This window comes from Motacilla alba, chromosome 7, assembly GCF_015832195.1.
Source record: "Motacilla alba alba isolate MOTALB_02 chromosome 7, Motacilla_alba_V1.0_pri, whole genome shotgun sequence".
Lineage (NCBI taxonomy): Eukaryota > Metazoa > Chordata > Aves > Passeriformes > Motacillidae > Motacilla > Motacilla alba.
This window is the reverse complement of record NC_052022.1, coordinates 7,211,111-7,237,814: the sequence shown is the minus strand read 5'-3', so window position 1 is coordinate 7,237,814 and position 26,704 is coordinate 7,211,111. Positions and strand designations below refer to the sequence as shown.

Here is a 26,704-nt window from a genome sequence, read left to right as displayed (position 1 = left end):
CTGCCTTCACAGGTAGAAAACCTTGAAATTAAGTATCAAGAAGACAAGAATTACATAAAGTTTATTCAGGATTTAAAAAAAAACAAACTAGAAATTATATCTATCAAGAACAGCTTTTCTCCTCTAAAGTAGCTTTTCTATGTTTTTTTTCTAATAACATTGGACTGAAAATAAAATATAAGTTCACAGGTCAGTGCAAAAAAAATTGCTTTAATGCCTGAACTGGTGCTTCCAGGCTGCTCAATGCACCTGAACTGAAGGGCTGCTATTAAATTATAGTAAACAGTAAAAATTCGGAGCTCAATTTGGCACCATCTTCAAGGGACAGCAACACCAACCTCCTCCCTACTTACCCATTCCACTCCCCCAAGGAAATTATACATTTGAGTTTGCTCATGGGAGCTGATGATAGAAACAAAATATTCAGACTTTACTGCCTTCCTGCTTTTTGTCCCCTCATTTAATGCATAACCTACAACAAAAATGTATCCCACACCCAATTATTTTGGATCTCACTGGAAGGTAAAACAACAGATGTTTTCCTCTGACTTCAGAGAAAGTGGATGCTGAATATTTATCAAGAAATATTTTTTTTCCCTAATTATATATCCTAAGTTCCTTCATTTAGCTCAAACATTACAAAATTATGAAGTAAAATGATTTAAACTGACAGTCTGGAAAACACTGAGTCCATTTGCTTGAGTGTCACATTCACTAGTTGGGTGATGGGAAACTCATACCAGTTCTCTGCTATGCAAGTGGCAAAATCTTTTTGTTTTCTTCTTTTTCCAAAGAAACAGGTATGAGTTTTTCTGAAATGGAAAAAAAAAAAATACACAACTGGCTTTCCACTTTAAAAAACATCCCTTGAGCTTATTTTAAGTTGAATTCTGGGAAGAATAACAGCTTTTCTTTGTTGTACTATGCCATAGATTAAAAATTATGTGATGATGTAATTGATACTGCCACAAAGTATTTCTAAACATAATAAAATATGGGTTTTTTCCTCCTCCTATGCTGCATCTTTTTACTTTGTTCCTTTAAAGACTTGAAGTTAAAAGCTCTCCACCACAATAAGCTATTAATGTCGCCTGTTTCACAGCTCCCAACATAAATTTATCACAAGTTTTTCTGTTTTAACTACATGGGAGCACTGAGTTATTCCTGAAGGCAATGTTTCCTGCGATTCCACTCTCTTCATCCGAAGTCACCCATAAGTCAACCTCCCCAGGTATTTCAGAATGAACTTTTCTTGATGGCTTCAGCTGTTTCTGTCCCTCCCAGCTAAGGAGTTGTGAAGCCAAGTGGAGCAGGACAGGCATTGGTGCTGTGCTGTGGAGAGCATCAAATGCCACAGAACGTGCAGCAATTGCTTTGTAGCCACTAGCCAACTCCTAATAACTGAATCACAAAATTACTGCTCATTTCTTGCTAGCTGAAATGAAACTCTATTTGCAAACATCACCCTGTTTCTCCTGAGAGCTCTGAACGTTTTTCTCTTTTGTTCTCACAGGCACACAGCAAGAATGGGGCAATGCCCCCTGCTCCCCACAGCAACACGTGGCCTCTGCACTGACATTTGTTAAATTGAAAGTTCTGACTCATTTAATTTTTAATCTTTGAGAATGAATTTGCAGAGTGGTTGTATTTGGCCCAGAAGAACAAGAGCTCAGGTCTCAAATCCTGTCTTTTAACAGATTCAGCAAAGTACAGTGTTTTAATTGGTTCGGGGTTTTTTTTTCCTGCCCTGTGCAGACTGTGCTCGCTTAGAGAAGACGGGACAAGGACCCCTTGGAAGCTGTGTGACGTGGCAGCATCAGAATGTGATCCTAACTAGTTACAGGAAATGTCTCCTACTGAGCTGGCTGACATCAGACCCATCCACACTGGCTTTTTGGCCTGGATGAGCTGAGAGTGTCCTCATCTCCAGTGATTTTTCTGATCAGCACGCTGACCAGGCTACAGCTCACATCATGGTGTGGATCCAGTGGGCTGGGTTTCTCTTACAGGAAATGGGAACAGGAACTCCAGCTGCTGCTGGGCTCACCTGGAGTCAGAGTGACTCCCCAAAATGTACAAGTCTGAGGATCTGCTCCTGTTACACTATTCCCAAGGCAGACACACACAATTGTAACAGGATATCTTCCAACATTAATAGGGATGTCCTAAGGAAGTCAACTGCCAGGACAAAAATGTATCCCACAGTACCAAAATAAAAGAGAAGCCTGTTGGGAACTTTTTCCTGCACACAGGAGAGATGTGCCAGAGCAGTTTTTCTACTTGGATATTTTTATGGCTTTGTACATGATGAAAACAGAAAATAAAGACCTGTACAGAAATATATACATTCAAGGTAGCTACACGGAATCAAATTCTGTTGTAATTATATATTATTAAGTGCCACTGTGTTCTACTTAATTCTTTCTCAATTATTAACTAAACCTGGCTCTTCAGCATATAAAATTTGTCCCAGATTTTGTTCTTCATACTTATATTTGTTGGCAAACTACATTGTAGGAGGTCCAAGAAATGTCTTAGAGCACAATTTTGGGAGAATGTAGCAAACCAGAAGTCTTTTAAAAAACAAGGATTGGCTGAAAATGGCAGCCTCACACACTTCAGATCAAAGGTGATGGGGTTCAGGGGAGCCCCAGTAAGAAGCTCAGGTGTGAAAAGCACAGCAGCAGCAGCCTTGATCTGCAGAATGAGCCAAATTCACATCACACATAATTAATACAGCTGAAGTGCAGCCACTGGAACTGCACCCACCTTCACATGGCTGAATTTGATAGCCAAATAAAATCACATCAGTATCAGAGATAAGGAAATGTTGCTGTTATTCCAAGCTCCCATTCAAGAGCAGGATCAGTGATTAATCAATTGGCCTGAAGGGAAAATGCAGAAAAAAGAACAAAAATAAATCAATGTATGAAATACTATGCAATGTCACATATACCTAGAACTGATCACATTACTGCTCTGTCAGATTGGCCTGCAATTGGGAAATATTTCTGCCTGGCAGATGTCACCAGCAAGGCAAATCTCTTGCTCAAAAAAGAGAAGTAATTCTCATCTCTTTATTTCTATTCAATGTCTTTGTGAAAAATACACGTTTTGCCTAATACTAGCTAAGTTATTTTTTTGCAATGAACTAAGAATACCTATTTTTACTTATCTAAATGGGTACAATTTTGAATAGTTACCCTGGGGTAACTAAAGGGCAAAATATTTGAGAAAAAGAACATTGGAATGGAAAAAAAACCTACATTGTGCCACAGCAAGAGGAGCCAAGAGGAAGATTGTTTCCCAGAAAGTGAAGTTTTGTCAACACTGCAAAGATCTGCTGAAGCTGGCTCAGGTTGCTCCTGCATTGTTCTGCTGGGGCCAATACTCTGGATCTCAGGAAGAGCTAATTAGCTCAAATGAAAGCTATTCCATGCAACTATTCTGCTTCTGCTACCTGAACTACTTTGCATAGCAGGGCATTATATAAAAAGATGCTGTTTATAAAGCTTGCAACAGAGCCTTTTTCTCTGTTTCACACCTCCTACCTTAATTGAATCAAATTTATGCATGTATGTGTGTAACAGTAATCTCTGCACAGCACTGGGGAGACACTACAAAGTGTTACAAAATCCTTTCTATGAGATACAGATCAGACTTAACTTACAGAAAGCACCCTCATTGTAATTTAATAAAAAGAATATTATAATGGTCATTATTGGTACGAGCAGCTGAGGTATAATGACATCAATAAGACTGAAGGAAATTACCAAGGAGGGTGCAAGACTTTTCTTTGACACATCTAAGGTCTGAATGAGCAAACTCTGTAAGGTTCAAAAGATGAAAAAGGAGGAGCTATCGGAGGCAATTAAGGAGAAATTTCAGCTGTTTCAGCCCCATGACCTCAATGCTGAGAAGCTTCCACTGATTTCCAGATTACCATTAACTGTTAAGAGAAATGCTAACCAAGTCTTGCAGGAGGACAGATGCAAGAGAAGAAAATACTTCAACCTCTGTTTAAACACACAGCAGCCTCACATAATGCATGACCCTCACACCCTTTTCTCAGCTGATCTGAAACTGTTGCTGCAATAACTTTACAGAGGATTTTGTCTAGCAAAGTAGCCAATTGTGTAAGTACTTAGAGTTTAATAAAAAGCTGAATGAAAAATTCAGGTCTTACTTTCTTCCTCTATTAAAAATAACTTTTTTTTCTGAAGAACTTAAATGTTAAGAGCCAGAACACTTAAAATCAGAAGTGTTTTTCTGGAGGAACAGATCATTTGACTGAAGACAAGAAAGAAACCTGCAGGTTTATTAAAGGGAAACAGCTGCAATCACCAACTGAGCACTTCTCCTAAATAATTTCCAAGTCTTGGTTTTGTCTGAGCACAAATACCCAGAAGAGGAATAGGAAAACCCATGAATCACAAAGATGAAGAGCACTGTCACCACAGGTGATGGAAGGCCAGCAGGGATGCCAGGTATTCCTGTGGGAAGGGAAGAAGCTCTGCCCTCTAGATGGCATTATGTGCCTGTAGATCCCAGATGGAGCTGGGGAGCCCTGCCAGGCAAGGTGACCACGTCCCCACCTGCACAGGAAACATGGGCCCAGAGGTCAGGAAGGGAAGATCATCTTCCCTTCTGTGTGGGAAGGTGAGAACTGCACATCCCTGAAGGGCAGAGCAGGGGCACAGACCTGTTTTTGCCATGTGGGAAGCAGAGGAATGCTGCTCAGCCTAAGGAGAAAAAAAAGGGAGGATCTGACCCCATATGGGGAAAGGCAACTTAACTGGGAGGGGTGGGCAGTATGTGAAAACATATAATAAAAACAAAAAAACCCAAACCAAAACCAAAACAAAAAAAAATCATCCTTATGAATAAACAAAACTCCCCTTGACGTTTAATAGCTTTTGAAACAGACAACTGTACACTAAAATGTGCATGTAGCTGTCCACATCCATGCACATGAGGCTATGATGCATCATGTGTAGCTTTTTTGACCATCCACTGAAATTTAACACTTAGTTATAATCAGGTACCTACAGAAGCATCAGCAAAATCAGTTTCATGCATAATGGACCAAGGTCAGACTATTCCACCTTTGATTTATCTATCCTCTCTATATATTTATAACTAATCTTCAAATCTGTGCTTGTCACCATGACAGATAAAGCAGACTTTAAAAATAATTGTTTGGGTATTTTCTGCTGTGGACTATCAAATTAGCTGCACAATAACACCAGTGAATATTGAATTTCAAGAGTATGTTAATCATACAGGTTTCCCATATGTAATTAAGCATTTCCCAACACAGAAGCCAACCCTTACAGGCCAGAATTCAGCACAGTGCCCCTTATTCCAGTGTATGAGTGTAAATGCACCTGCCCAGAATCCCTTCTATAATCTCCAATGCTGTATTTCTACAAGATGAACGGAATAGAAATCACTATCAAATTAAGAAAAAATGCATCACCATGAGATGTCAATACTGTTCAAGCATTTTCAAGGTTAGTAAGAAGAAATTAAAAGATAAATTATTTTACTATGTTGTAAGTAAAAAGTTGTAAAGGATTCAGCTCAAACAGCTGAGGAAAATTAATTGGGATTTCCTATGCAGCCAGTGGAGAACATCCACAAAATACTGGGATTTTTAAAATAATGCCAGTTTGAAAGGAACTGCAACTATTTATTTAGTTTATGAACTGTAGAACTGTCATTACTGTCAGCCAAATTGCATGCATTAGTATGTAAATTAAAAATATAGGGCGTGAATCTAAAAATCTCTGTCACATAGAAGCTTTCCTCTGAAACAAGTGCCACTGTGAGTAATGAGCAGGCTCACAGAAAGGACTCGTGGAGAGCCAGGCCCAGAGTGCACAGCTGAGAGAAACTATTAAAAAAATTACTGAGTCTCAGTCTCTAAAATGATGGATGTATGGGGATAAACACAGCCACCTAGATCTATAATACAGTGCTGGAAAATCTCATTCCATTCCACGGGGAGAGTGGATTCTCAATTTTAGCACACGCCTGATGGCTGAAAAAGGTAAGTTACAGTAAATGCTGATTATCTGCAAGAAGGCACCACACTTGGAAAGAAGGGCTCTGAAAAACTATCATTAGATTATAAAAGGGAGACAGAAATAGCAGATTCCTTCACTGAAACCTAGCAAGGACTGTGTGCAGAATACAGTTAACATTCATTACAATAGAGAAAATCTGACAGGTTTAATAAAACCGAGATGATTTTCCTTGACTTCTGTGACTTACCTTTTCTTCACTGACTACACCTATTCCTCAGACCTCCTGGCACCAAATCATTATTCTTGTGGCCATACTCAATACTCTGAACTATTTAAAGACTGCTGTTATGTCAGCCAGCTAAGCACCACAAAGCTTTCTGTGTGGTACACAGCTGTAAGAAAAGTACCATTGGACTTTTGGAAAATCCTAGAAAAAAATTAATTTATTATCTGGTTTTTACAGAAAATAGATGTAATTTCATTTGGCTGTGGTAAAATGAACATTAAATGCTTACCTATGATCTCATTTGTTTCAATAAAATTTCCAGATTTCAATATATTGTCTTGAGGAATCTATAGTGTACCTATAATTTTTACAACTACATGCACCAAAACTTAGGGAAAAAATCACCTCTGTAGGTGAACTAAAGGATATGCCAAACAGCACCCTGACTAAAACATTAATGTGAAGTAAAAAAATTGCATATAAGACATATGCATATATTGCATTTTCTCCCCCTGCAAGATGTTGGATTCCCTGTCCTGGAAAAGAGCAGTTTATACCATTCTGCCTTAAGAAGGAAGAAATCAGGAACAGCACAAATTATTCACTCCTTTCCTATGTGCCTTGTACCTCACTGGGATACACTGATGTGCGTGATGGGCACTGAAGCTGGAAAGTAACTTTCATTAAAACCTGTTTACTGCATGAGCAGGCTAAAGGAGAAAAATTCTGATACGCAGCAAAATTCACAAGTAGTTGATGGGGTATGACACAATGACAAGCTTAAAACAATTAAATGCTGGTCTAAGACACCGCAGAACAGGAATAAGAGTTGAAGCATACTCTCTTGAGCACTTGGTTGAATTAGCTTATTTCAATATATTACTGCCTTGTGGGTATGTCAGGGTACAAAACAGAGCTGATCTGGAAGCTTTTACCTTTTCAACATGGGCTAAACCCTCAGAAGCTCTGCACGTTGTTACCCAAACCATTTCACTTCTGAACCACTGCCACGGCGTGTCTTAGGAGATGCAATTCCATATTCTTTTATTTTCCCTTAGACTCAACCAGAAAAGAAAACAATACTGTTTGTAACTCAGACTAAAATTCCCAGGAGGCACCACGGTTGGTTTTAGAAAGTATTTTAGGCTTCTGTAGAACTGAATAGTGAGAAAAATGCAGATAAGCATGGCCTTCTCTTGGGCCATGGAGACAATGACTTAATGTTCAGTAATTTTTATCAAGGCACTCTCCCATTTCAGGAGATGGAACTGTTTGGTGAAGAGTGGATCAGAAATCTCTAACGATGGCAGGAAATGGTTACAGCAATGACAGAGTAAATCTGAACAGCTCTTCTTACATCCAGTGGGCTGAGCTATTTTCAACATTCCTGCTGTAAATTCATATCCCTACTAGATCATCTTGATTTTTCTATGCCAAAAGAGAAATTGCCACGAATTTCAACCAGCTTAGGGAAAAAAAAAATAAAAGGAGAGAGAAAAATAGAAAGATAAATATTTTACATGTCTGCAGGAAATACATCCTCTTCTCTTAAATACTCACCACATTCTAACTGAATTGAACTGTCTGCCCAGGAGAGGTTTCTATTAGTCTTGATCCATATGAGGATATTATTTCCAGTAACATCCCAACAGATAACTCTGTGCCAACTATGGAGCCTCACACCCTCGTGGGATGGCTGGAAAAGCCACAGTGGAAGATGTGAACTGGCTGGAGGGGTACAAACAGCTGGGAAGGACCAGCTTTTGAGGACTTCAGCCAGAGCAGGGGAGGACAGACAGCAGGAAGAAAGCACCCCAGGGCACAAAGGCAGGGAGAAACAGGTAGCAGCCATGAGATTTGCTTCCCAAAGACCAGCTGAGCCACTGAGGACCTACAGCAGATGAGCTCAAGCATCAACAAGTTAAAGAAAACATTCAGCTTGATGGTACTTGTTTGGTTTTAATTTAAAATTTACTCAGTTATTGGAAAGCTGAAACAGTTTGCCAATACTGTTATCTGGAAAGAGCTGGAATAAACTGGGCTGGTTTTGAAACCAGTGACATAATTCTGTGCTGATTCATTATCAGCCACTGTGTAAGGTGGGAAATAACACTTTCCCTGCCTCATTGTCTGATCCCTCGCTATAAAAAACCAAAAGAGTTCTTAGGCACAGTTCAGAAAATTAATTATAAAAGTCTCCTACTGAAAAGATTTAAAAGTCAAATCATCCAATAATTACAATTAAGTAGGCTGGTCTTTGGTGACAAATCAGCATAATGGATCTAGTTGTGTGGATGGCCAAGGCATTGGGCTAAGAAGAGGCTCCTGGCTGAATCAGATTAAACACATTGGGTGGAACAAGACTGGTTGCTACAAAATTTTTAGAATGTTGCTACAAAATATTTCAAAGTTTCATGATTTTTCTATGCATCTAAGTCAAGTGATTCACATTTCCTATACACCAGTGAATCAGCTGACTTTCAATAAACAAGAAGTCCTTCCTCACAGATATTTTTAGGAACTTGGGCTCTTTGCCTCTGCATATGGTGTGTTTCTTTCCATGGAAAAGAAAATAATTATTCGTTTTCTTACCATTTTACCTTGCAGTACATGGAAAATCATACAAACAAAAATAAAGAAGAGAAAATAAAGAGCAAAGTAAAACCCAGCAGCACCCCATTCAAAGCTATCCTCTCAATCCACCCAGAGGAATTATGTACCTTTCTCATATTTCTATTTTATAGTTCATAGTTCATCACTATCATGTCTTTGTTCCTCTGCAGAGTAGTAAAAACCCAGTATCGGAAATACTTGACATACTTCCTCATTTGTTTAATGGTGATGATAAAAGGGAAATGACTCCTCTAATATATTTAAACACTTAGCTTATTATCCTGAGTGAGTTTTCTCCCAAAGCTCAATTTATTAAAACAAAACACATCTTTCTGTGATGAACTGCAAAGGGTAAGAGGGCAAAATTCTTTAATTAAATTTAGAGTGGTTTCATGATTCTACCCCAGCAGATCCTGCTTCGAGTGCAGCTTGGTTTACTGAAGCTTTCATTGAGTCCCGCTCACCCGCAAGCAATGAGATTTTCACACATGAATTAGGCTTTTCATTCAGTAACTCCAAGGTTACAATCCAATGCTACCCCAGTGGTTTGCTGAAAAATGCAAGCTTGGGAGAAGCCCTCAATCAGTATTTTTGAGGCCAAGAGAACTCGTGCCCATTGCAGCTGGGGAAGCAGACACTTAGCAAACCAGGGGAACCTCCTTTTTGTTGCCCATGTTTATTTAGTTTGGAATGCAAATACCGTAGTTTTAACAAGGTGTTGGCTGTGCTCTGTCCCAGTCACTTCATGAGCAGCCAAAAGCAAATCTTTCTAAGCAAGTTGCACTGCTGCAGTTGCAGAGAAGGACATTCAAAAGAGCTGGAACATTTCACAGAGTCAGACACAGTTAATTCATACTGAATTACCCTCCCTGCATAAATGTCTGTGCAAATGACAGACTTTAATAAGCCTTCAAAGCTGACACAGTATTTATCACTGATTAAATTTTTAAAATCAAAGTAACTATAGCTTTTCCAGACATGTTTAGATTAAGACTGACATTAATGCTGCGTATCAGTTTAAATCACTTGCAATTATGCAGGTGCTTGGTGCTTGTACTTCAGTCATTTGAGGCTAAATTGGGGCAGAGAACCCATAGCTCCATGTTGGATAACAAAGGTTTTGGACACTCTTAAGGCCTTTACAGATGCTGTGCAAAATATTCTTAAAGCTTCCCTCTGTGGACTCTAAATGTGTAAATTGTTCTTGCTGGAAAAAAGAAATAGTAGACAATCTTGAAATGAAAATCCATATAACACCTAACATACCCAGGAGAGCAAATTAAGGCTTTGTGAAAAATCCCTAACTTGTATGTATGTAACTTTGGAAATATAATATTATTGTTTTACTGTAATTGTGAAAATGGTGAAAAAATCTGGAACTGCTGTATGGGGGTTTGATGCATGTCCAGAATAAATTATAATTTTTGTATATTTCTGGCTACAATTTAAAAAATTGCAATTCTTCTGGTGATGAAAGCAGAATTAAAAAAAGGAAATTCCACCACGGAGTTCATATGTAATTCACCATATATCTTTAATATTTCATTTTTTGCAGCAGTCCAGATACACAAAGAAGATACCAGAGAATGGTTTTTTTTTCTTTGTAAGAGCTAGAAGGCATTTGATCATAACTACTGAAGTAAATTAAATGGCATTTCAAGAGCAGCCAACTAAAAACGCTGAAGGCATAAAGGAATTTTGATATCCAGGAAATCACAATTAATTTCAACTATGTAAAATGGGACACAAGATGGTGTGAACCATTTTTTATTTGTCATCTGTTCCATTTGATTAGAAACGTATGGTATTTATCAGTGGAAGTAAAGTGGAAATAGAATTTGCTGTAAATGATAAAGGATGTAAAAAATAGGCAAAAGGAGCAATGGGAGAATATGTGTAGATATCTCTTATCAAAGTATATGATAGCTTTCAGTTGGGTTGACTATATTATACTGATTTGTACTGTTCACTGAGAAAATTTCTAGGATAAACAGCAGTTAATAAAACATAAAAGGTATTACTGAAATTTATTTGGCAATACAATTGACAGGAAAAAAAAAAAATAAAGAAGACATTTTAAACACAACACCCATGATATGGAAGCTATTTAAAGAAAGTTTCCTGTGAAAATGAAGCCTTGTCCCTTTCCTTATTCTTAGATTTCCTGCTCCAGGTCCAGCTGACCAGGATGACTACAGGTTTTTTCCCATTCACAGAAACTCCTGGATGAAACCACCATGTGCCTCACATCTACAATGTCAGTAGCCCAGGAAGGGCAGAAACAATTTGCTCCAGGTATGGAACAGGAATTATTTTCCCACACAGACATCCCAAATAAAAGAAACTCAATAGTATGTTATATTCTACATGTATCTGGAGGAGCTACCCATTTATCCCTGAGCTGGTGGATAGCCTTTCTCTTTTGGTACTTCATTCACTGGAAAATTAGCTCAGATTTACCCAACTTTTTGTGTGAGCAGCCAAGAGAAGATACTAACCAGAACAAAAAATACCTGCTGGATCTAAACTTGTATAGAATAAAAACTTCACACAACTCCTGCAGGCTTTTCCTTAGATGAACACTGTCAAATACATTTATATGCATGTGCATAAATGTAAATTTATAATATATGTGCCAAGCAACAGGCCAGTGAACACAGCTGAGGAGGAAGAGGATGAAATCATTCTACAACGCTCTCACAGACCAGCTTGTCATGTGCTACATGGGCTGAGTAATAAACAAACTAATAGGAAAAGACATCAAAAGCTTTCTTACCAGTGATGATATTAATGAAATTATATTAATAGGCATTAATGGATTAGGTGTCACACTCTTGACTATTACTTTTAACAGCTTATATTTATAGGCAGTGTTCAGATTCCAGAGGGCACAGATGGAGGACCAGCTCTAGTAAGCACTTTATTAGCCCTTCTGATTTCATTAATTCAGTAACATCTAATAATGTAAAGTAAGATTAAAGATCCTGACACCCACAGCACAAAAAACTAACAAACAGTAATTTTTTGTTCCTTTCTAGATAAACAAATAAAATATTTAGAATAATTAGTCAGAAAATAGTAAAGAATTAGAACAGCTAATTGCATATAACTTTAAAAAAAGTCTCTTAATTAATAAACCTTACAGTCTTTGACACTGCAATTTATATTCTTCAAGAGAAAAATACAGCAAAAATACATAATGTTAAACAACACACAGTTGACAACACTTTGTTTTGATTATACTGGCTCACAATTAATGTTGGCCCTGGAGTTCATCTTTCTCCTTTGATAGCTCCTTACACCCCTAATGTAGATTAATCCCAGAAGTATTGGCATTCCCTACCATGTGGTTTTGAGCAAGGCACTGCACAAGACTGACACCAGTGAGGAGAGGTCTCCACTGCCCTCCCTGAAGCAGATCCTGCCTGTCCTTAGAGTACATTCTGTATCTGGGCAATTTGCCACAAGTGATAAAGGCTGTGACATTACTGAACACCTCCCTACCAACTGAGGACACAAAGAACTGCAAATATCATGCAGACTGGTTAAGAATGAGGCAAAGCAAACAGAAATCATGCATATTTTGGAAATAAAAGACTCCAAGGAACCTGCAGTCATTCTCCATCAACAGATAAAGCAAGAGTACATGAAACTGTACACTTTTTTTAGAGTTTTACTGTCTTGAACACTTAGCAGCATGTGGTTTGTATCCCCAGGGTGAAATTAGAGTTATTTAATATTACATGTGTTTATTTTACAAACAGTCTAAGCCTTTAAAGTAAAATTAAAGAAACTGCCTACACCTTTGAGATTTCAGATCCTGCATTTAGATCCAAACAGGACTGGTTGTAACTGCTCATATTTAATTTTTAACAAAGTCCTTAAGAACAAAAACCCAGAGTCTTAATCTATCAGAGTACAACTCAACCCAAAAAACTATCATGTAAATGGCCTTCACACTTAAACAAAAATTTATAGGGCCAGTGATAAATCTTTTGTCTACCAACACCTTACACAGGCAAAATGTCACTCAGATCATTCTAAGGCATTCAGTTACCCATATCTATAATGCTACATAAATGCTTGAACAGAAGAGAAGGGAGGAAACACTAGAAAGGTGAAAAGTACACTTTGTAGTAGTTAAAAAATTGATTAAAATATGCAGTCCCATTTTTTTCATAGACATTGAAGCCCATGCTTCTATCAAGAAGCACAGAGTAATTTCATGTATATTGTGGTTAAAGTTCTAACCACAATATACACCTTGTCCATGGCTGCCTTAGAAAACTTTCAAACTTCTTCTCAAGAGAGAAGCTACCACAAAGTGAACTATTTTGCAGATCCTAATTTTCCAGAAATGTACTCAAAATGTAGAGTGTGCAGCTCTCCATGTGGTCTACAAGGAAATAGATTTTCCACAGCCTGGCAGTAAAAAGGCCTGAGCTCTCCCAAGCAAGCAGTCCAGCAATTAAAAATTGAGCAATAAACTACAATGGAGCAAAACTAGTTTTATGACAGTTGTTAAACCACCTATATTAGTCTTGCAATATTAATAATTGAAACAAAACGAGTAAAAGCAATTTTTCTTATTAAATGGTCTCAAAGGAATTAAAATAATGTATTAAGTTCCTTTTAAAGATACGTGATGCTCAGCATTAGAAAGGGTTCTTTTTAGTGGTTCTAAGCTTCTTGTTCACCCTTGGTAAATGAATTGTGAAAAAAGTACCCCATAACATGAAATCAGGTGAACTGTGAAAGATTAGATTAATACTACAGGGTGATTCAGTGCCAATAAATGAATGAGGCAGCGGGGAGGGTGGTCTTTTATGTGTGAAACTCTTGTGCTTCTTACCTCCAGAGCTTTCAAACGCTCCAAGAGCAATTTTGTTTTTTCCTTTTCCTCCTCAGTGCTGCTGCTTTCACTTCTTGAATCTTCATCTGCCTGTGTGCGAATTTTTTCCACACCTTCTTTACATCTCCTACTGTCTTCTGACAGCTTTTCCTGCAAAGATTTTTTTAAAAATGTCATTACTCACAGGTGCAAATGAAGTTAACTATGCAAATATCTCCAATTCTCCCTTGTATATGAATGAAAAAAAGACAGAGGAAGTTGCTAGTGACATGATTAAAGCACAAAATAAGTGGAGTCATGAAGGCTCTGTGACACATGCTATGCCAATTCTGCAAGTGTATGCACAACTTGACTGCTACTTCTACTTCAGACTGTTAAAACTCAGAACTGTCATTTCTTTAATAACTTCCATTTTCTTCTTTAAAAGTTGCAGTGAACATTGAACATACCAGCTTTCAGTGGCAGCTTTTTGCCACGGAGCGATAAAGCAGTTTATTGAGGAAAAGCTAACATATGTTCATGCCTAATGTCTTTCACCTTTCTTCATTAGAGCTAATATTTGAATTATTCAATAATGGGCTGAGAATCAAGCTGCTACCAGATGAATACTGATTTAAGATCTGCTCTAGCATATAACTGGAGAGAATGAGACTGACAACAAAACTTTCAGAAGTGCCCCAGTCTATTTCCAGTCAGCCTGAGTTGTTACCAGCTGCAGCTGCTGAGTGGCTGCTGAGTTTTAACAGAGCTCCTTAGAAATCATAGGATTGAACAGTGAATCCTGCAAACTCCAATAATAATCTGTCCAAGCTCTCTGTCCACAGAGAGAGTGAGACAGAGAAAGAAAATACCAAGACTACAAGCAGGCAATGTAAAACATTGCCCAAAATGACAAGGCAAGCATAAGGGGAAAAAAGAGAATTCCACAGATGATGAGAGTGACCCATCACCAGAGCACAACTCAGGAGGAACCAGCTCTACCTTGCAAACCACCATCTCTACCTGCATGAGCAGATGCAGTCTGACAACTCACAAGCAGCCTGAGAATGGAAAATGTGAAGTAAATCAACATCAAATACTGAGCGTCAAAGCAAATCTGGAGAATTCCTTCAATGAGCATCTAGTCTTCTTCATGTGTCTTTCTGATAATTATATACAAAAGCTCAGACATTGGTGAGTCACCCCAGAATTGAGATGCTTTGCCCATAACTACTAAGCAATTTGCACTCTGTCTAAGCATAAAAGTGGGCATCTTCATGAAGAACTGATCCTGCCTGAATAATGTGCAAATACAACTGTTTGAGAGTTAATAGCAAGGCATTATCTTAACTAAACCCCATACAGGTAACTGAATTAAAAATCAGCAGTCTGGACCACATTCACGACAATGTCTTTTTAAAATAATAATTAGCTTAGAAATTGACTATTACTATATTAAAACTTTATTCAAGAATTAGTTTTATATGATGTGGGCTTAATTACTGAACACCCTTACACAAACCATGAAGCAAAGATCTCATTCTGAGCCCCAAAACATAGACAAAACATCAAAGAGCCATTCCATCAGTTTCCAGCATTACTGCTACCCCGATCACAAAGGAACCATAAATATACTATTTGGGCTTTGTTTTTTCATGCTTGCTACCCACTGATGCAACAATCAAGTATCTGTAAAAGAGCCATTAAACCATTTTTGCTTCAAGTTGCCCTAAGGAGTGCATTGAGATAAAACACTTCAATGAACTCAGGGGAAAGAAATGACAAAGGTATATCTCTGATGCAATTCAAATACAAACTATTATTTTTAGGAGAGGATGTGACATGAATTGGATGTGGCTAACAATAGTAAGAACACATAAACATACGCACAGGGTCACCTTTCCTGCAAAAACTCAGGGCATCAATTTCAAAGGACAAGTAGAAGAAAGCACAGATTATGACATTTCATTACAGAAAGTGGAGTAATGCAGCTTCTCACAGAGTAAATTCCAGCCATATAAAAAAAATAACCTGTTCATCTTCTAATTACAAAATTAGATGAACTTTGCACACTAGTGGCATCATCAGAACACACATCCCATTTCACTCTGATGTGGATTTGAATACCTCATGACACTTACTGCTGTTGCCCTTGCCTGAGCGTTGAAGTACATAGTTCCAAAAGTAGTTTACTACCAAGCAATAATAAATGAGTTCCAGCATTTCAGCCATGGAAAAGGTGCAGAACAGAGGAAAAACTTCTAACCTTAGAAACTGTGCTTAGACATGCCATGGACTGAGGGCACTGCCCCACCACATTCACCAGTTCCATCTGGGTGATGCCCAGTGAGGGCAGAGTGGAAAATCCACACTCCAGAAAGCCAACAGGGCTTTGCAAAGAACCCTTAGTGCTAAAAGTCAAATCCCTAAAGAGAGAGGGTGACAAAGGCTCTTGGAATGACAGAAACCTCTTGGGTGTGCAAAGTCTGTTAATATCAAAGGCAGCTGAGTGCTGGAGGAGGAAGGAAGGGGCAGAGATCTGACAGAGGAAATGGGCATCTCCTGGGGGATATTGGACAAATCCTACACAGGGCTCTGGAGTGAGCATGCTGAAGGCAGCAAACAATGGGCTAAAGCAGCTTACTCCTTTTTCCCCTGAAGTCCTACCCTTCTTGTGTTATCTCAAATAAAGAGCATCTTTTGCCACTCCTGAGCAGTCTCTGCTCATGCCTAACAGACTGCACAGTCACAGGCAGGCTGTGTTCAAACTGAGTAACAAAATCCTCCCCAGGTGCAAAATCCAGCAAAGGCACAGTAAGTGCTGTCCTGCTGATCAGTGCAGTTTAATTCCTGGGAAAAGGTAACAGTTGGAAATGGTGTTCTGGAAGTAAAACAGCTATTAAAAAAAAAAACAAAAAAACAAACAAACACAATAACTCCACTCTGGATCTCCCCAGACCAATGGGTTTAAAATACATGCTTGTACCAAGAGAGGATGCAAGCACAGCAGCCTGATGAGAATTCTGCAGTAAAGGCTCATCTACTTCTCTAATGCTCTGTGTCAACAAAGAGAAAATAAAAAATATTAAAAATTCAAATCTTACTGAAACTAGGATTATGCTGCTCACTGTAGACCCTTTCCTACAGAAATTAATGAGAAACTTACAACTGAGTCCCACATGGTGTAAGCTTGTCAGGCTGGTTTAAACTGTCATTGCTGTTCTGAAACCAACAGCATTTTGCAAATCAGAAATGACATCCCGCCCTGACCATTATTTCCAAGTATTCAGTTTGCTCCATAAATCAAGCAAGCAGTCCAGTGATGATGAACCCTTTGATAGAACACCATGGGCCCCATGGCCAATAGAAAACAAGGGATGGGGACAGTCCCTGCAGCCCAGGAATGGCCAGCTCTCCAGGATCAATGGAAAGATATAAATCACTAAAGACATTGATCTATGAAGCTGTACAATGCAGTGGCCTGACTGAGACTTATCAGAAAGCTGGATTTCAGTTTGCTGAACTAGGAAAGAGCACTATAATATTCCCTCTTTCCACTAATAAATAAAGTAAGAACAATAAATTAAGACAGCAGGAAATCCACCTGAAATTGCAAATGATAATTTACTGGAAACTGTGGAATGTAAAGCCAATTTAATCTCTTCTCTCTTCCATCTACTTTTCAGAATATTGAACAAGAAAGTGTTTTCACTGTTGATAAACAGGGAGCAACTACAGTGATAGAAAAGATCATAGAGAAGCTTTCAGAAGATAAGAGAACAAACTGCCTATTTCAGAAATTACCTCTTTCTTCATCCCAAGAAAGGCAAAAGGCTGCTAACCCTAACAATTAGTCATTGGGATGTCTTTCCTCTGAGAACTGTCACCTTTTCAAGGAAGAGAGAAGTGTCAAAGGGATACTTAGCCAGCTATTTCTTAACTATTATTTCAGAAATTATGTTACTTTAGAAGTTTTATTGTTAGTACCATCAGCCCTTTCTTCTTTTTAAGATGCTTTCTAGGAATAACACTATACACACACACACACATGGAAAAGGAGAGGAAAAAAAGAGAGCTCACTTAAAAATATTTCAATTTGCAGCTATAAAATTTCAAACCAAGAAGAGTAAATGTCAGAAGACACAAAGAAAAAAGAAAAAAAGAAATAGCTGGCAAAGATTATTCCAGAATTTCTTTTTACAGTGAAAACTATGATTAGGCACTGGACAAGTGGCTATAATAATACAAGATAGCATAATCTAATACTGATATAACTGGATCTGGGATCCAGAGCACTGATTATAAAAAAACACTTTCACAAGCACATGTGACAAAACTCTGATTGAACCAAACAAGAATTAATAAAGATCAACATCTTTGAAATACTGATTTTCCCAAAGAGTGTTGGATGACATGAATTGCTTATCTGGAAAGTGGTAAGTAATAATTAGAAATGACATCTTTGCTTGTAGAAGCTAAAGATCATTTTCATGTGATAAGCACAGGTCCTTCAGAGAAGTGAAGCTTTTCAGATGCAATGCAGTAAGGATCCCTCAGATACAAAAGATCTCTATTTCAATTTTGGGTGTCAGATTGTGATGCCTGAGTGGGATCTTCATTTCTGAATTCCTTTTAATTCTTCAACTCTGAAACTTATTAGAGACAAAGGCTTTACAATGGTAGCAAATTCAAATTCTTCTGAGAGTCATGCCTGCAATTTTCCAAAACCACACTTTAATCACACATTAATCGACCAAGAATAAAATGTATGTAGGATATATAATTAAATAGTGCTTATGATTGCTCATAACCACTTAACTGAGGAAAAAAATCAAAAATATTCACAATGCAGCTATTAATTGTTCTTATAGAGAGGCAGTGGTAACAGGCATCCAAGAATCCAGTCTATGTGGAACCCAAACTATGCTGATAACTCCACACCTGAAAACACTTCAGAGCTTTCTGTGGTGTGCCCAGAGCTTCCACAGGACCTTCTAAACAAGATATTTACTGAACAGTTATCTTAGATTTCAGTGACTGAATGTGGGGATCTGAGTACACTACACCACACACTCTTTCTATAATCAAGGCAGACTCTCCCTCCAAACCCAAACTGCAATTTACCATCCATACACAGAATTGTTTGTGTTTGCACTGCTTTTGGCTGGGGTACAGCTCTTTTTTTCTCACAGTAGCTGCTGTGTGTTTTGGATTTGTGCTGCCAACAGTGCTGACAACACCAAGATCTTTCATTACTGCTGAGCAGTGCCCACATGGACCCAAGGGCTTTTGTGCTCCTCTTCCCATCAGCAAGGGGCTGGGGGTGCACAGGGAGCTGGGAGGGGACACAGCAGGGACAGCTGACCCCAAGTGACCCAAGGGATGTCCCAGAGCATATGGCATCCTGCTCAGCAATACAGAGGGGAAAGGCTGGCTGGGGGCCACTGCTCAGGGACTGCTGGACATCAGGCAGTGGGGAGTGAGCATTTGTTCACATTTGCATCACTTCTCTTTCTTGGGGTTTCTTTCTCTTTGGTATTTTCCTTTCCACTACAATTTGTTGCTGTTGTTGTTTTAACATTTCAGTTACTAAACTATTATTTTCTCAACCCATGAGCAGTGGTAGGGCAGTGTCCAGGAGCTCCTGTGTTCCTGGTTCCTTCTCAAAATGAAAAGCTTCAGTTCCATTGATTAGCAAAGTCATAAGCAGGAAAAAAGAACCTTTCTAAGAAGCTGTTCATTCCTCTTATATCTAGATAAGGTAATAGGAGAATAATATTCAGCATGATTTTTCATGCAGATATATGAGCTGTCTCACTTTTACCCTCCTGATTCTCTTCTCCACATCCTGCTGGAGTGGGGTGTGAGGCTTGGTTGCCAGCTGCAGTCAAACCACAACAGTGTATTTATAAATTGTGAATGCTTTTCCTTGCAAGACCATTCTAGATGCATTCTTAGATGATGTCTTTTCAGCACCGTTTGCAGCGCAGACCTCCTAGTGTTCAACACCATTCACTGTGAGCACTATAAAATAAGAATTTCTAGACTGTTGATGAAGACAAAAATTGTGGATGAGGGTTTATTTGTACTTTCATTAAAAAAGCAGCCTCAAGCTATGCACAAATAGCTCAGTCTGACTGCACAAGCTGAAAAAGGCAGAAATTGCTCCAAGCACTACAGACTTAACATTCCAACAAGTTTAAATTTGTTTTCCAGTGTCACCTTGCTCCTCTTTCTCCCCCACCATGCCCTCTTTTTCCTAAATATACCCTTTGAAAATTCGCAGTATCTTCTGACAAGCTTTATAACCAATTTCATTTAGCAAAATCTGAGATGTGTAAAAGGCACATATGTTAAGTCCAAGGTGTAGTAAGTTTGTCCTGCAGGATTCTCAGTACAGGAGTAAGCACAAATATCTCTGTGATCCAAATACATTTTTTCCACATGCAACTTAAAAAAAATTTTCTTTATTCTCTAATGGGAGTCCAATTAAACACAATAACCCAGGCCTGAAAAAACACAAACCAAATCATAACTGAGCGAACAAGTTACAATATGAAAAAAAAATTAAATGCAACTAAAATTATATGCAATTGAAATTATCTTTGAGTGTAAGGCTACAAATACGACTTCTGCTTTACCTTCCTTGCTTTAATCTATATATTCAGCTGTTTTCTCTTGCTTTCTTTTCTCCCAGTGGAAGGAGAGACTAAAATATAGCTTTGCTTTAGACAGCACATCAGTAAGTGTAATAATAATACATTTTTGTTTAGCTAACAGCTTTTGTTCAGAACAAGCTGACCAAAATTGAAGGAAAACAAAGGAATGCAACATATCACAAAAGTTTACAGAAACATCCCAAATTGTTCATGATTTAACATTACCCTTGTCAGAAAAACATATTAGATTCTTCTTTTTCATCTCTGGATTTCACTTACACAGTAAGCAGAGCGAGCAGTGGCGTTCCCTAGATTAAACACTTGTGATGGATAAGAGAGCAAGTTCGTACTTTATGTTTCTGATATGTGCCTCCCTCCACCCGTGTATCAATCTAAATGTTCTCCACATTATTCTCCACTCAGAACACTCCCCACCAGTACAAGCTATCATCCCTGCTGAACAGCTCTGCAGCAGCATTAATAAATTTCCCAATGATGCTTTTATTGGCCGTTCCATGCATCAAAAGCATATTTCTTTTGAAAAAGTTCAGATGGGAAAGGAGCATAAGAGCAGAAAACCTTCAGAGTGCACTTGAGGATGGAGTGTGCTCCTCAGATCAGCAGAAGGAGATGGAATTTCTTGTCCCCAGCTCCTGTCCTTAGTGAATGGATATCCCCATCACCAACAGCCACCCCTGGCACTGTCAGAGCAGGAATCAGGACTGACCCTTCTGCCAGGCCAGCTTTCAGGCTCAGCAGTGGCAGGGCAGTGTCCAGGAGCTCCTGTGCTCCCGGTTCCTTCTCAAAATGAAAACCTTCAGTCACATTGATTAGTAGAGTTACCAGCAGGAAAAAAAGAACCTTTCTAAGCAGCTGCTCCTTCTTCATGTATCTAGATAAGGTAATAGGAGAATGATATTCAGCACGATTTTTCATGCAGATATTCTCTTAGAAATTGGTTCATTATCATATCATACTTAAAGTAATAATCTTTCCTTCCAGGAAACCTGTATATAGCATTTAAACTTTTGTGAAGGGTGGGTAGGTATTATAGTAACTACACTTGACTAAAACTACAGTTTTAAAATACCTTCCTTTGACTGAAGTAGAAATAAGCCAAACTATTCTGAAATTCAAATTCAGTAAATTTTATGTAACAGCAATTCAGGCAAAAAAAAAAAAAATCCTCTGGATTTAAGTTGCTAGAAGTAAGCCAATTTTCCTTCCATGGCATTTTGGAATGAGATCAGTGTATTAACTGACTAGTTCTCACCATAAGCACAATTGCAGAAGCTGACCTAAAGAGTTACCTGTGGGATTAGGAAGAAAAAAACCTGCTATATTATTCCATTACCAGGTGATTTTTTTGTAAGTGCCAGGGAACAGTTTCAGGTCTCCCAGCCATGTAAGGAAAACTTCTGAAAGAAAATCAGAATTCATCCTCACGCAAAAATGGGACGTGGGAACAATCATTCCAGATTAGATCAAAACTTCAAATTTTCAAATACATTCTTGTAATTCAGATCAACTATTTTAACTTTTCCTGATTAGAAGAACACTTTCTTTAAAAAAGAAATTTTACTGGTGTACTGCTAAGTGAGTTCTTTTGTTAAAATAATTTTCACAGACAAAATGATTGTGAATTCAGCAGCATCACCCTTTTTTTGCCTTAGAAAATAAGCAAAATTTTAGATTTCTTTTTCAACTAAGCAAAATTTTAGATTTTTTTCAACTTTTAAAAATTTAATAATTAGTGCTGCTTTCTTCTGGTTGGAAAATATCAAGGAAATAATGTCAAAATACAGAATGAACAGCATCTTTTAGGGAGATGGGGAAGTGGGGAGAGAGCAATCCACTTGACCATATATACATTCATTCGTTTGGGGAAAGTGAAACATTTGTGTTCAGGCAATGGGTGACTTTTGTGGATTCATTCCCAAAGTTAGAATCAGAAGTAAGGTACAGCAAAAGATAGAAACACTAAATAGAAGAAGGAAATGTAAACTAGAATTATAGTCAGTATTATACAATATAGTACCATCAAATCAGTCAGTCTTGGACTCTTGATATTGTAGATATCTAGAGGATGTGTGATGGATTAAAGTGGTAGTATAATGGCACCTGTACCCTGTGAAAATGTAGATTTCTATCTGGAGACCTCATCTATCCTTCACCAAACTTGGTATTTCAAGGACTGGCATTGCATTCTCAACTCCTGATGGCAAAAAAAGATGGTCAGTCAGGCATAAACTGTGGGTGACTGGATGTAACCAAATACGGGGATAACTCTTGTGTAAGTACAGGACATCCTTGTTTCCGTTCTCTTTAATTTGGTAGCGCTTTGTTTTGAGATGTAGCCAAGGCCAGCTTGGATGGGCATTGGAACATCTGTCTAGTGGAAGGTTTCCCTTCCTATGGCAGGGGGTGGGATGAGATGATCTTTAAGGCCCCGTCCAACAAAAAATGTTGTGACTCCATGATTCTGGGAAGGAAAGAACAGCCTGTTTTCTGACAAACAGGAACACAAATGGCACATTTCACTTATGAGACTTTGCTGTGTTAAACACAGCTCCGTTGCTGTGCTTCGGTATCAGAAACAACCAAAAAGAGAAAAGTCTTTGCAACAAAACAAATTTTGAAGTGTCTCAGGAGCACAATCACCCTCTTTTGGGGGTACAGAATCCAACCTCATTTTTGTTACATATTTACCAAAATCTTTGCACAGTGGTGCAAATCTAGAAAAAGCCATAAGGTATTAAATTGTTACTGAGCTAGCCCTGGATTTCTCTGCATGGAAAAGCAGTCCAACAGCAAATGCTTGTGTCCTTGACATCCCAGGATTTCCAGTGGAGCTCCCAAGAGTGAGGATGGCTCCTCTCTGTCCTTCTCTGTGAAACACAAATCTGCTAATATTTGCCTAGTAACGTACTCCCTAGTAGCTCAGGAGGCTTGGCTCAGGCAGTCCCCTGTGGGCATTTCCACTCCAGAGACAGATGTTTAAGGATATACATCCTCGTTCTGCAATAGAAGTTAGCATTAAAAATCCTATGTGGATTTTAGCTAGGGAATTTAACTAGTGCCTTTTGCTCAATTCATGGCCATGCCTCTATCTATAAAATGTTACATATCAATGGCCTGAACAATAAGCTTGTATAATTCTGTGTTAAGATAAAATTATATTGCCAATGGTTACAGTTTTTCCTCTCGTGAAAGAGCTGCTGACACCAACGGCTGTGCAAATTAGAAGTGACAGCCACAACAACTGCTCCACATTCGAGTAACACAAAAGCATGCAGACAAAAAATGGGGTTGATGTGGCCAACAATGCCACCTGAAATGTGCCTGTATCACTTGAGTATGTTTTTACCTCCCCAATGTGACTGTACTATGCCTGTCCTGAGCTTTAGTGCTCACGTGGGCAATTTCAGAATGATATTAAACTGTGAACTTACAACAAATTCTCTTCCTCATCTGTTTCAATCACTGTACACTGACATAAAGTCAAAATTAGTTAAAAAACCCCTTCAAGTCTTTGAGTGATTTGTAATCAGGTAAGACTCAGAGTATCCAGCATTGTGCTCAAGCAGGAAAGTTTTTTGATATCCAAATCTCAAGGGCAAACTCAGGAAGGAAAATCTGTGGGGTGCTGGCTTTAAAGTCTGGGGTTCAAGAACTGCACACAGTTATTTTTGGGGAATACATGAGCTCTTGGTTTGGCCTTTCATGATCTTATTTTTAGGTGGTCAATGTCTCTTGGAAACACCATAAAGCTAATGCATAGTAGAGCCTTTTAGTCAAATAAAATTTAAAGTAAGAAATATGAGTTTAAGAATATGGGTTAAGGCTATTCAAGTAACATGCATTCTGGTCTACATTTATGCAAGCATTCATTATAAATTTTCCATTTATTATTATGTAAAACGATAACAAAGGAGAATTTTATTTACAATCCTGCTTCTTAATTCATTTACCCAAAAGAAATCACATAACTCATCTGTAAGTCCAGCAAATTAAAATCCCATAGGGCATCTAGCTCTATGGAAAGAGTTAGAATATTTTGCTTTAAGTAAGAATACTGGCAAGACCTAACAAAATATTGCAATAACACTTTAGGCCCCACCTTCTTATTGTTATTATTCTAACCTTATCACTATGCAACATTTAAAGTTCATTAGCAAGAATATTTATTCTGGAGTCAGGCATACTGGTATTATAATAATAACTCAATTTCATACATCCCAGAACAATAATTATATTTGTTTAAAAAACTATATAGACAATGTTCAATAGATCAAAATCATTTAATGTGCAGAGTTATCTTTTATGATATTCAGATATTTGCGTCAACAAACTTCATACACTAAAACTAAGTCACTCCAGTGTCAGAGAATATGGGACATATGTTGGTAAGTCATACTGGAAATCACCTCATTTGTCCCCATTTTGCTATGAAACACAGAGTCTGCACTAAAATCCCTTACTCTACTGAACCAACTGATCATATAGTTTTGATGTTATCACACTAATGACAGAGAAAACGTGAGGTTCAGGATGTGTTCCCAAAGGTCACTGATTGCAGAGGATGGCTTTCAAAACAATGTTAGTAGTTACACATTCAGTAAGGTTTCTCTATGCATATGAATATAACATACAAAATTTCATTTAAACTTCCTTCACAAATACAGGTTGATAATACAGTTGTCATGTTCCCAAAAACCTGAATACATCAGTGTTTTTAAGGAACAATGCCTGGGTTTTACATTTCAGGTTCTATTCCTATTTGTGAATTATGCTCATAAATAGATCAAAAAACAGTCTGAGTACATTTGGAGGAATACAAATGAAATGTCTTTGTTGCAATATTGATGTCTCTTGCTGAATTTGGACACAGCACTTATTTAAGATTCATCATTTGTTTAAATGGTGTGTTTGTCCATGATTTCCACACAGCTGGTTTCAGTAACATATTAATGATTCATAGAAAGCTTCATTAATATTTTTCTCAATGTCAAAAAAGCTTTCTAAACATTTCAGACCAGAGATTCTTTGCCAAGTACCTGTTTTGAGGAGCCTTTCAGGTATGAGCTGTGGCTGTGACTCGTGGCCACTGCCCAGCTTTCACTGTGTCACTGCAACAAGCACACACCCAGGGAACCCATCTCTGACCTGATGGCAGGAGCCATCCCAGGCCATGGCAATGCAGCCATTCCTCAAAATTCCTAGAAAAAAAAAAAGCCATTTGTTCACATTTTTCACAAAAGTGAACAAAAGGGATGCGAGGATGGATGACTCAAAAAGACATTCAGAAAAAAATCCCCCACAATGCTGTCAACACAACAAAAATGTTCTGTGTTTCTGACCTGTTTTACCAGCCACAGACTGGGGTATGATGCAGCAGCCTAGCTATTCCTCCAGGAGAGGAAAACCCATTGCTTCTGAGTCATGGATTAGGAGAGGAAATTCATAAGCAAAGAAGATTGCATCCCAGCAATACTCAAGGAATGAAAATGGCTAAAAAACAAGCTGAGAGATACCATGAGTGAAAATGTTCCCAGGAACAAGAAGAGACAGGAAGGGAAGGAAGCTGTTACGCACTAAAATGATCCCAGAGACACAGGTAGATGGGTGTTTTAAGGCTCTGGGACAGAAAGAGCTTCACTCTGAAAGAAAGCAAAGCTCCAGTTTGAGGAATTTGCCCAGAGTACCACCCCTCAAATTCAGACAAAACCTTGAGTCCTGAAAGAAGGGAACAAAAGGGGTCCATTTCACAATGGAGGGAGCTGTTTGTTAGAGCTGAAGGAAAATGAAGAAATGTTCTTGCATCTAGGCACAACTGCCTTGTTCTTTTGCTGATCAGAAAAGAAACCCAGGTGATTTTACACAAAGCACACCACAGTGCCCACTCTCCTGCCTGGCTGGAGACAATGAACATCTCTATCAGTGTGGCCCAAAAGGAGAAGAAAACCCAAGATCATACCCAAATTCTTTTTTTTTTTTTCCCAAAAATTAGAAAACAAATAAAGACAGTGAAAAACTACACTGAAATATACAAACACCAAGATTGGAACGACAGGTTTATCTCCCCCCTAGGAAACCAGCACACAAAATCTCAAATTTCAAAGACCACATAGCTAATTTTTTCCAGTTTAGTGCCCAAAAGAAAAATAAAGAACCCGCAAAACCTCAGTTCTATGAAACAAAACTGCAGTATTTTTTTGCTTTTCTTCTTGAGACTTCAAAAGCAAAACCCAAAGAAGCTGAAACCTAATTGTGGTACCACCTTACTGGGGTTTCCACAGTGAGACAGCACAGAGAAAAGCAGATAATAAAATCATCCCAGATGTCT

At 38.3% G+C, this 26,704-nt stretch overlaps 1 protein-coding gene across 15 annotated transcripts in view; it reads right to left on the bottom strand.

The window, feature by feature from the left end:
• Positions 1-26,704, bottom strand: part of NCKAP5 (NCK associated protein 5) — a 380,074-nt gene that overhangs the window by 101,579 nt on the left and 251,791 nt on the right. For all 15 annotated transcript variants that reach the window (XM_038142476.1, XM_038142470.1, XM_038142472.1 and 12 more), the window contains one exon: positions 13,721-13,870. In XM_038142476.1, coding sequence (XP_037998404.1) covers positions 13,721-13,870 — 150 coding nt within the window. The remainder of the gene's footprint in view (positions 1-13,720; positions 13,871-26,704) is intronic.